This window comes from Trachurus japonicus, chromosome 21, assembly GCF_045865225.1.
Source record: "Trachurus japonicus isolate A0001 chromosome 21, Traja_1.0".
Classification (NCBI taxonomy): domain Eukaryota; kingdom Metazoa; phylum Chordata; class Actinopteri; order Carangiformes; family Carangidae; genus Trachurus; species Trachurus japonicus.
The window spans coordinates 19,949,136-19,961,244 of NC_140927.1; the positions used below are offsets into that span (position 1 = coordinate 19,949,136).

The 12,109-nt window shown below is 40.4% G+C and overlaps 1 protein-coding gene across 1 annotated transcript in view; it reads right to left on the bottom strand.

Annotated features, from left to right (window-relative positions):
* Nucleotides 1-432: 432 nt before the first annotated feature.
* Nucleotides 433-12,109, bottom strand: part of nalf1b (NALCN channel auxiliary factor 1b) — an 81,758-nt gene continuing 70,081 nt past the window's right edge. The window contains exons 2-3 of the mRNA XM_085764965.1: nucleotides 8,795-8,966; nucleotides 433-5,907 (exon numbers count right to left, since the gene is read on the bottom strand). Of these exons, the coding sequence (XP_085621091.1) occupies nucleotides 5,606-5,907; nucleotides 8,795-8,966 (474 nt within the window). The 3' untranslated portion in view covers nucleotides 433-5,605. The remainder of the gene's footprint in view (nucleotides 5,908-8,794; nucleotides 8,967-12,109) is intronic.

A 12,109-nucleotide genomic window follows, 5' to 3' on the forward strand; every position in this document is an offset into this window, starting at 1 on the left:
AGAGGAAATAGTGATAGTAGCCTTAAATGGAAATGCTAATATAAGTTAACCCAACTTTCCAACAAGTTCCATTAATCTGAAAACTTGAATGATCTCTTTTAAAAGTTTGCTTGTTTTAAGTTTCCTTCCTGTGCTTGGGCAGCTGTCAGCACACATTACCTCTGCTGAATCAATTGTTTCCAGCAGCAGAGTGCTTCATTAGGGATCTTTTGAGCTGCTGTCAGCACCAGCGTCAAACCACCGTCTCATGGTCCATCCTGGTCTCTTGCACACTATTTGAACCACAAAGACAAAAGACAACTGTTTGGTCTTTCATTATCATCTTATAAGAGCCTATTTTGAAGATGAATCTTGCCCGTATAAAAAAAAGTATTTCTTTATCACCCTTGCATCGAATAATGTCACTTCATATAAGAACACAACAGAGGAACAGATTATATGTCTGTATTTATTTTCATCAGAACACAATTTTAATCATTGTAGCAGTAGTTTTCTTAATTTTCGAAAAGATCATGACTCGTGAGACTGTTTTATAAATCATTTCATCAAAGTTGTTTGTAAAAAAATTAAAGAAGTTACTTGAACTAAAGCATCTATAATATTACAATATACTGGTAGTATAATAGTAATCATAATAATCATAATTGCAATGATACTTCTATATGCCTTTGAACCTTTTTCATTTCTATAATAATAAATCTTTCGCTTTCACACACAGAGCCACAACCTTTCACAATAAGGTTGTGAAGCTGAGGACAAGTCTATTGGTTAATTCTCACCACATTCTCTTTTAACATCAATGATTTCAGACGCTCAGAATACAAAAAAAGAATTAGAGAAGAAGAAGAAAGTAACAGCATGACATCAACTCAGAATACACAAGAAAAACCTGGACGAAAAGACATACATTGTTCAGCATACTAGGGAACGTATTTACAACCAAAAAAAAAAGAATGGGCTTCTGCATAGATCCACAGGATAGAGAACGGAACTATTGTGAAAACAGAGAGAGGCTGAGAGAGGGGTGATGGAGGGAAATATTTGTGTACATACCATTTGGTGGTGGGTGCACAGAGGGTTAGGGGCAAGAGGCATACATAGTCATAGAGGGAAACACACAAAAAAAAGAAAAGTTTTTGAAGGTTGGTGTGTTATGCAATGTGACAGGCCAAACCCTATGACTGCTACAGACCATTGTTGGGGATCTAGATGGAATCTACTGTATACGACCCTACACAACTTCTTCTCAGTATAATGCAGTAAAAAAAATTGATAAACCCAAACACACACACACAGAAAAAAGTTATCACAGCAGAGTAACTGTTGCGTGCATGCCTGCATTACCAACAAAAGTCAAATCAGAGATTTACATTAAGTCAAATCTAATTCTATTATTTGTTTGGAAAGAATCTTGCACACAACAAATGTGGTGCAAAAACATGTGTGAAGGGGAATGAGGGACAACACATATGCACAGCATTCGCACCCATGTAACACACAGTAAAGGATGCATTTACTGTATGAACAGTATGTAGCAGACATGGCCTCTGTGTGACTTTTGAATGCAGGTTTACTGTATAGATACATGTCCAGCAGTCGGCTTGTGATGGTTGTGACATCATCACAGCGCCGCCACTGACATGATCGGCAGGTTGAAAAGATCTTTGTAAAAAGATGTGCTTGTGGTGAGGGTTGCGTGTTACGTTTCTGCGACACTGACAGACCCTGTTTTCCTCCCGTTTGCCCATTGAAAAGCAGCATGTCATATCAGAGATGAGTTCGGTTCATTTGACTCAACACAAGGTATGCTTTGGCACCGTTTTCACATCAGCGTCTACCTCACTCACCCTGGCCTCCCTGCACTGCCTCTCACACCTTTTTCTCCTCATTTCAGACAAAGGTCGGAGCAATATATCATTAGACATTTAAGGGGAAAATATAGATTTACTGCAGTGTGTTTTGGGTTCTCGGCCGGTGACACAGTGATAACACATTGTACAGGACAATGGTTTCCTACTACAGTCTGTGCAGCTTTAGGTGGCTGCGGTGAATAATGGAACAACTAGTGTAGCAGATCCCTGTGGGTGTAAAGACAGTGGAGGTTTAGCCACACCTGTCCTGCAGGCACCAAGGTCAATTCTAATGAGCTCTCCGGAGAACACGGCAATTCGCGACAGACACAACACGACATCACTGCGTGTGCACAAGCGCACACATACAGCACACAACAGCGCACTTTTTACCCACAGATCCGTTACTTTTTCTGCCCAAGCTCACTCAGCCTTCCTGATTTCCTGTGTATCTGACAGTCCTTGTGTGGTAGGTCCTCAGCAGCAGAAGCAATAAAAAAGAGTAAAAATATCTCCGTCTACTGGTGGCCAATAGTATAGCAGCATTTTTCTGTCACTCATGCGGTCATCCTAGATGGGCATGGGTGTGCTGTGCTGAATGACAATGAGTAGCTGTGTATTTCATGCAAGCAGGAGTGGTAAAGTGTAAGGTGGGGGTCTAAACAGCATAAGTGTCAAAATAAGCCAATATACGTGTTATACAGAAATGAATGATGAATTTTAAATCCTCATATAAGCTGTATAATAAAATTCTTGACATCAGATATTGGATTGGACATCTCATTTAAGTGATAGACATACTCAGAGTGGAAAAACAATGCATTCAGCAACATCTGTTCATCGTCAAATACCTGATCTCACAGCCTTGTTCATCAAAGACACAAAATAAAAACTAGAAACTGAAGAAGAAGTCAGCCCTTAAGGTCACACCATTCCTTTCTGTTCACACGCTGGTCAACATTTAAAAGCTAAACATAAGTATCAGCTGACTTAAGATGATTATCAAGGTTTTGCGATTTTAGTGCTTACACAAACAAACAACGTGCTCCTCTCTCTGGGTTTGTTTCTGTTGGTGCTCTCCCACCTCTCTGCTGCAGGAGAATGAGCTGTGATTTTTTACCCCGTTGTCTGCAAAACAATTTGGAGTGTTTGAGTGTGTCTGACTGTGTGTGATGGCAATGTACTGTATATCTTAATAAGCCCTTTACTTAATGAGACATTAGTTGTTTGATGTAGATGTTTTGAGGAGAAAAAGTACAAGACAGTGAGCATGCTACAGCAGCTGATTCGGGATTGGGTGTGGTGCTTATACAGGGGGTGGGGCACTCAAACAAAAAAACAAAAAAAAAGAGGCTGTCTTAACCTTGCAGAGAGCCTCCACATGCAGGTCATGAGAATAGATTACACATTTTGATTAGACGAAAAACAAAGTGAACATTTTCAACGAATCCGCTCAGTGTGGGTGAAATGTTGAATGTCATTCCATTTGTTTCATGGGGCCAAAGGGGGGGTAAAAATGTCATATACCTATATGTGGGTCAGGGGATTTCCTCCAACGCTACAGCAGGTAGCAGAGTACCATTATTAGTGACATTGCATGGGGAAGTGCAGTTTACCAGTTATGAAAAGTCCTTAAAGGTAACATCCAGTCTGCATGTTTCCTGGGTATAAAAAAAGGCCTGAGGTTAAAAATCACATCACTGCTTTTGGTTCAGGGGGGAAATACTTAATTGAGTTGTTGCTTTCCAGTTGTGGTGATGGGATATTATCATTTATTACACATACTGCTCTCACATTCGATCACTAACCCACAGCAGGAGAAGAACCAAAGCTCTTGAGGGAGCAGAGGGACTAGATGGTACCTTTAAAATCTGATATAACAAAAAGTATCTACGTCTGGAGCAAACATATTGATCCAGTGCAAAACATTTTAATGTGAGTTCACTTTGCTGACCCATGTTGCTGAGAAGTGACCAGAATCTGAATGGGATTTTGGTTAAATGCCTGAAATAACATCTTTGGTTAAGACAAGCTTAAGATAGTCATGTTTGGTTCTGTGAGATAAAATCCTCGCATCTCTGTTTTTTGTTTCATTGTGTCTACTTTCATGTGAATGAGAAAACTAGCGACAAGTGGCTTACTCTTCAAAAACTGAAGGTTTCTCATATTATTATACTGAGTTTAATATGTGATTGAACACTCTATCAACCATATGAGTATTATTCACGGATGATGAATCATACATTTATACCAATGTCACCTCATGTAATGGGCAATGGGCTTAGTAAAAGGCTCTAGTCATGTGCTTCTGTCTTTCCTCCATTTTCATTCAAAACACAGCAGCGTGCAACACAATGAGTCCTATGTGATGCTTCATTTCAGCACAACATTTAACTATTTTACGTAAGACAAATTTTATTTTCAATTGGTGATCATATGGCTCAGCCCTTTCGTTGTCTTACATAGTCTTAAATGATCATCGTCTTAGCTATTTTCTTTTATATTGTTAATATATTATTTAAAATAAGTATTACTATACATTTATTTGATTTATTTTATACAGTGTAAAAATCATATGCACACCCAGGATGTCCTGAACTGTCCTTCAGGAAAACTGTGTGCACATACTCAGCCTTCATTTTATCCTCCCAGTATGTTTGATTCACATGGGGTTTGTTTAAATTGTCTGCTTGTGTTTCTTCCCACATCAGTCTTCATTGAATCATTGTCAATAAACAAAATGTGATTCTAGAAAGTATTGGTAAAAACCTAAAGTGGGCCAGAGCTGTAATTAAATGCAGATAACCTTTGAGACTTTGAGTTCTGGTGACACTGTAGGAATGTATCCTGGTTGATGCTTTTTTTCTTCCTTTTTTTATACAGTTTAGCCTTTTTTCACTGATGCTAGTTACAGAAATGGTTTCAGCCTTTAAAAAAAACAGTAGTAATAGGTGATTATTATCTCACAAAACAGACAGAGCTTATTGTGGATACCAGAACCACATTCAAAACCCGTTTAAAGGGGATTGTGGCCAGCAAACCAGCATGGCAGAGCTAAGTGACAGGGTGCAGGGGTGGGTGGGTGGGGGCTCTGTATAAATATCATCACTGCACCACTCAGTTAGGTAGATTTTTAGGGTACTTGTCAGCAACACACTCACTCAAACTTTCATACACACATACATACAGTACATGTGTAGAGACATGCATACACACGCCCACACATGCTCACACAAACCGTCACACACACACAAACTTGCAGCTAATCTTTTTTTTTTCTTTTGTTTTTTACACGTTATCTGTCTTATTTAGAGAACACATCATTTTCTTCCTGTATGAGAGACCCAGAAACAAACACAAAGGATGAACATTAGAAAGAGAATATGATTGTGTTATTCCATAGTCAGCCAGTGCAACAGAAACCAATAATTGGAACACAGTGTAAAAAAGCGTAGTGAGAGAAACTCAGCCATGAGGAAGCCGACCTTCCCACTCAACAAAGGCTGTGGCATTGTCCCCTTTTCCAAGCTAAGGGACCGGTTGAGTCCCTTAGTATGTCTGTTTGTTTACTTATTTATTTATTTTGATTGATTTGTGTGTCTTTCGTCTCAAAGCGTCCCACATTTTCCATTTGTCAGAAAGCGTTGCAAAATGTCCACAGGCACCACAGCTCCAGTGCCTGTATTTTTCCACATCGGTTGCCATGGTGAGGGAATCCCCCACCTCAACAACCTCACCTCCTCCTGGCAGCTATATCACTCCTCATTGGCAGGGCTCTCCTCCAGAGGCGTGATGGTGGGGAGGCCCAGTCCTGTTGCATTGTGGGATGCAGTGAGGCTGGCAACAGTGTGTAGGAGTACAAGGACCAGCAGGCAGAGTTTGAGCCGGCTGTTACACAGTCTGCAGGCTGCTGAGGAGCTGAGGGAGGTACGATGCTGGCATGGCGGGTGAGTTCTTTTCAGGGTCCCCCGGGATCGGTTGTCCACTTTCAAGTCCCACCGCACGTCACAGCACTCTGCATCTGGATCCACACCTGATGGATAGTCCTCCAGCAGCCCTGAGGGTTAGGTTTGGGAGGAATATAGACAGTTAGCTCAAAGCTCACACATTGCCTTAAAGATCTGGCATGTTGCATTGTATATACTTAATGTAATTGCTTCCCATCCCAAAAAAAAAGAATTATTCCTGTATCCCACCATCCCCTACAGGGACTTGCAACACATGTATTAAACGTTTCATTAAGCGCTACATACATTCAGAACGATAACTTTACTATAAAAAACTCAGACCAACTTCTCCCAACTTTGAGCTCAGAATAAAACAGCATTGATCCAGTTTAGTTTGGGTATATCGCCAAGATAGGCCAAGCCTTTGTATCAAACAATCTGAGTGGGTGTGACGGCACCTACCGCAGCCATTAGGAGTGTCAGATTGAATGAGTTTAAACGTCACTGGCAAAGGATGCAGGCAAAAATCAACCAATAAATACAGCAAGCAACGCAATGCATCAGAAAAACAGTAGAATACACCAAATCTTTGAAGTCAGCGACTCACATGAATGAAAGGGAACTTTTTTAGAAAGAACCAGTTCTCTAATTTAAAGAGGAACTAGTCCCGTCGCTTTTCCGTTGTTAGGCTAACCCTCCTCCTGGCCACGTGCATTTGTTTACAATTAAGTCAGCAAGAAATCAATCAACAGAGCCATGTATAACGTTATATATGATGTTACGATGTGTATATTTGTGTAGTCTCATCTGTCATAATCAAGAGATTACGGGTTACGTTTGTGTTGCGGTGCACAGATACGAGAGCTGGGACACCGGGGCGATGGCCCAGATCTTGCAAAGTTGGTTTTCAGCCAAGAGACGCAATAAGTGACATGCACATGGAAAGCAGAGAGCCTCCATTCTCCCTAGTAACAAGTTAAGCCATTCATTAAACCATCACAATTACTCCAAAGCTGTTAAACGAAGGTAAAAATGTAGTTTAGCTACAAATACTGCATAGTTCCTCTTTAAGTATAAAAATGTGGTCAAAAGAGCTAAATGCAATGTAGAGGGAAAGCAAAAGCACGACTGGTTAAACAACACTGTCTTAAACACAGGTTGAAGTTATTATGGCTGGATTTGATACCTTTGCCAAGACCTTGAATAAAAAGATACTCTGTGTTTCTATAATTTAAGCTTTCTCTGAGCAGACATCCATAATTATCCTGAAATCAAAAACACAACACTGAACTGCACCACTGCACTGTGTGACATGCCCCTTCATCAGAAGGCTGAAGAAGTTTAATATCAAAGTATTTACTTTTTTTGAGAAACATATTCAAAGTGTTACTGAAACTACAGCGCCCACCTGTTTTAGGAAATTATTTTTTAATTATGTCTTTAAAAATGAAAGTTCATATCCATGACCCATTTTTTAAAGATTCCTTTTAAACCAAAGAGCTTGGGGCTGAAAACCACAGGCAGGCTGAGGAAATGAGAATCCACTGGGAGACTGATGAGCATGTTGTTGATTGTGCCCTCTTCATATTACCTGTCACATATCAACCAGAGATATCCTTCAATTTCAGTGGAGTGAGAAACCTAAACACTGCTCAAAATTTCGTGTCATGCTAGTACAGGACTGTAACCTAGTTCTCAACATGGCCACCAGAGAGCAGCATCGACATGTGTGAAATCAGTGCACACCCATTCATAATGTGGGGGACTCAACTCCCATGATATACAAACAAGATATTTGGTTCCTAACGAGGTTAACCTTTTATTTAAGTATTCAGTGTGTGTCCTGGGGCAGCAGTGAGCACTAACACTGTGTAGATAATTCACTGGCATTAGCCCACACAGTGTTATATACTGTTGAGCGCAGACAGAGCATAGGCTACAGACTTTACTCTGTCATGGTGCTCCACTGTGCAGCTGATTGTTTGTGCTGTGAGTAATTGTCAACAGAAAGTTGTGATGGCGTATCACCCTGTCGGGCTGCTGATTAGACTGAACATCCTGCAACAGTAAAGTGCAAAGTGTTCACTGTGTGTCCATCAACAGTTGTGAATCCCACTGTTCAAGGCACGACAGTTCAGTGTTTGCTTTTTGTATAGTAAATAAATCCCATCATGATGAGTATGTTCTTAAGTACACAGTGTGGGCAAAGGCAGTAAAAGTTAGATGAGCTTATTACTAGGGGTGTGACGATACACTCAGCTCACGAGACGAGACGAGACGAGACGCGATATTGGGTTCACGAGAACGAGACGAGACGAGATTTTAAGAATACTACAATGACAAAATATATGACTGGACCAACAGACTTTCAATTAACCGAGTTGCACATGCATTTTGAAATGTTTTGTTATAACTCTTTACATGCATAATAGCATGAGCTTTTAATAAACTTCTTCTTCCACATATTTTAAACTAAAACTAAAATTTATAAAAGTTAAAATAAAATTAAATATTTTCCTTTTTTTTCAAGTGCAAACAATATGTGCAGTGTTTCATCTAGGATTTTTTTAGTAGCGGCCGCCACAGAGTCGTTAATTAATGGTAAACGCTGGATGCGCTGGTTGATAAGTTTCGTTTTTGCTGAGGAGGAACTATGATGAATTCAGCTGTGATTGAAAAGCACCGTGGAAAGGGGTGCAAAGTAATGGTAACTGGTAGTGGAAACCCTGCTTTACATTGTTTTAACTATGGATGTATTAGATCCATGGTTTTAACATTAAAAAAAAAATCTCGTGGCATGAGATCTCATCACACCCCTACTTATTACTCATAGTTTTGAACTCCAGGATTTGGGCAAGCAAGGCTGTTTTATCCCTCACACAGTCAAAGCACCACTCCTCAGTGCCTATACTGGTTGAGTATTCCAGTAACAATAAGCATCTGCATTTGCTTTACTGCTGCTAACCAAACACAAATTGTAAGACAATATTTTTGTACCTGTGCATATAAAACTGGGGCTGCCTCCGTGAATGAGATCATCATTGTCGGGCAGGATGAAGGGGCACCGCTGCTGCACCTCCAGGCAGTGCTGATGACAGGGGATTCGCTCGCTGCAGTGCATCTGGGTGGTCTGGAAGTACTGAGAACACAGCCAGGGCTTGTAAACCATCTAGGTGGGAGACAGAGAGGTGAGGGGGGTAGGGGGGTAGGGGTGACAAAGTGAGGATATTGATGAGTTAAGGAGGATCTGGGATGTTACGCACACACGCATGCACGCTCCCACATGTACGTGCATCATCTATGACCTCTACAGCTATTGATTCACACAGCACTGAGCAGATATCCTGCTGATCCTGATATCTACTGTTTAATGAACATGGCTGTTGCTGGGCAGTCGTTGCTTTGTCAGTCAACCTCCTCTTCAGAGCAGCTAAGCATTTACTGTTTACTGTGCCTGTATCTCTATTGTTTTTGTGTGTGTGTGTGTGTGTGTGTGTGTGTGTGTGTGTGTGTTTTTGGACAGATTGTTTTCACATGCAGCGGTGCAGAGCAGGACACGTCATTCATTATCACCACCACATGCAGTGTGAGTAACATTTAAAGCACCAGAGGAGATACGACTTATTTAACAAGCCTTAAATATCACAGTATATAGCAGTTACCATAATATAAACAAGTCAGTTCAACCACTGTAAAAAAGTCCAGCCAGATCATTAGAAACCTGGCATTGTCACAACAGCACAGGGAACACCATTACAAAATAATTACAGTCAAGTCATAACACTTACAGTATGTTTTCTGAATACTCAATGTAGACTTTCCACATGCACATTTTCAGCTTTTTTGAGTGACTTGATCAAGAAAACAATAGAAAATTGTTGTTGTTTTTTTTTTGTTGCCTGAAATGCAATAACAAAGTCCCATCTGTCCCATATCAAGTGCAGTAAACCAATTCTTCATACACAGGTTGTTAGTTTAAAAGCTATATGGGAAAGTCGGACTCTGCCATTAACAAGGAAAATCACAATAAAAAGATGAGATTACAGTCAAAGGCTATATTAATTGAATGACGGCTCTTTTAAAAGAAAATCAACAGCAGACGACACATCATTATTGCTGTGAGCTTTGTCTGCATCTGTTATATTTTAAAATTTTCATCTTCTCACTGACACTGGTCAAAACGGGGCCCGTATTACGTGATGTTTATGTTTGTGTGCAGTCATTTGATCTGTTTTTTCTCACCCTTTTCCTCAACTCTGCAAGTGCACGGATGGGGGACAAACCATTTAGTTAGCACCTTATGTTTCTTTTCTCATGTGATAAGGTGGGTGCCTCATTGTGTGGCATTATCACCTGTGGCAATTAGCTGCTATTTCCTGTGAACCCCTCCAGTGACTGCATGGCAAGTTAGCACCTGCTGGGAGCTTAATCATCACTCCTTTAAAACAGTGCAGCCAACCAGAGATTGTATCACCTCTCCAAGTAGACGCTCACATTGTGGTATTAAGGTTATGATGCAAGTGTGTGTGTATTAAAAAATTTTAGAGAACAGAGAACAAACACGAAAATGAATGGGCAGTATAAGTACAGTTTGCATTCCACATTACATTGGCTGAACTATACAGTAGATCAGTAGATGTTAATGCAGGTAATGTCACACAGTGAGAAAATGAAAATAAATGAATACGATCTTAAAGGCACAGTAGACATTTTAGGGAATGATTAAGACGCTACCGATAATGATTGTGTTGAAATCATCAAACATCAGCACATCCTGAAACACTTCTGCACAGTTGAGCTGCTGAAAGTTTTCCCTCTGCCCTCTTTCACATCTTCTTTTATTTATCCCTGAGAAGTCATTTGCCATTTTTTTTTCCTTGATGCTGCTCTGTAATATGACCTATGTATTTCTCTTAACACTCTGCACTTATATACTGTAAATAATCAAAGGAGAATGTGATATCCGATTCAAATGAGGACAAAATTAAATATAGGACAAGTATGTTTCATGTTTGCAAATTGTTCAGAATTGGAATGGTGCCAAGTTTCCCAAAGTTAAAATATTCAATAATAGTTTTTACTGTGAAAAGCATCTATGTATTACATCCTTAGTATTTACATGACATAACAACAGCATCCGAATGTATTGTATCATATGTTACAGTATAAATATTGCTTCAAAATAACATAGTACTATCTTCTGGGTTGCATCACCTGCCATGGATATTGAAGGCTCAGATTGTGCAGACTGTACACATGACTGAACATGTGCACATATACAGAGGCTGTGCACCCATCCATAGATGCTGCACAGTAAATTGCTGTGTGCTAATAATTAGATTTCGAACTGAAGATAAGGATGGTTCCTGAGGACAACCCTCCCACACACACACACACACACACCTACACACACACACACACACACACACACACACACACACGCACGCTGCCCTTCTCTCTAATCCACTATCACTATGTAAATGTCACAGATGAAAATGTGGTCACATGACCCTCTGTCACATCTTGTACATATTAGAACTGATATTTCAAAATTACTAACAAACCGTAGACATTTATGTGTGTGTGTGTGTGTGTGTGTGTGTCAGTGTGTGCGTGTGTAAAATTGATTGTCGAGCATGTGTGAGAGGACACTGTTGTCTTCTCTGTTTTTGCTTGTGCAACACATTTTCCGTTGTATGTCCTGCTGTTCCCTGTGTTTAGACAACTGCTCATCCTGTAGCTGTCAGCATGGGGAGATAAACTGGACGAAACAGAGGCTTTTTCTCTCATTCTGCAACATTTCACACCACGGTAACATTGTCAACGGTGACAAGTAGTGTGTATCTCAGCATTTATCAGACTCAGCTGAATCACAGAAAACGACCGATAGACGTTATTGAAGACAAAAAATACATAAACAAAAGCTGAATAATCAATAACTTCACAAGTGGAGAGATTATCTGTAAACAGCATCTACGGCAACAACCTAGCTTTGACTTGAGTCTCAGAAAGTTCTCCCCCATGCGTTTCATGTTCCCTAACACCCTCACATCTGTTACGTTTCCTTACAAGGACAAAGAAGTACAGTAAGTCGGATCTAGGTGACACCCAGACCATGTGAACTGAACGAAAAAGGGCAAGTGCACCCTACGAGCCTGGCAGTCAGGATTAACATCTGTCTTATAGGTGCAACAGATGTGGTGTAAAAACCCCAGCTCCTCTTGGCCATTTGCCACACAGTTGTGTCCTTTTGGACCCAGCGGCAGTTAGTGAAGCCCACTGCTGCTTCTGCTGTATATGAGTATCCACTCC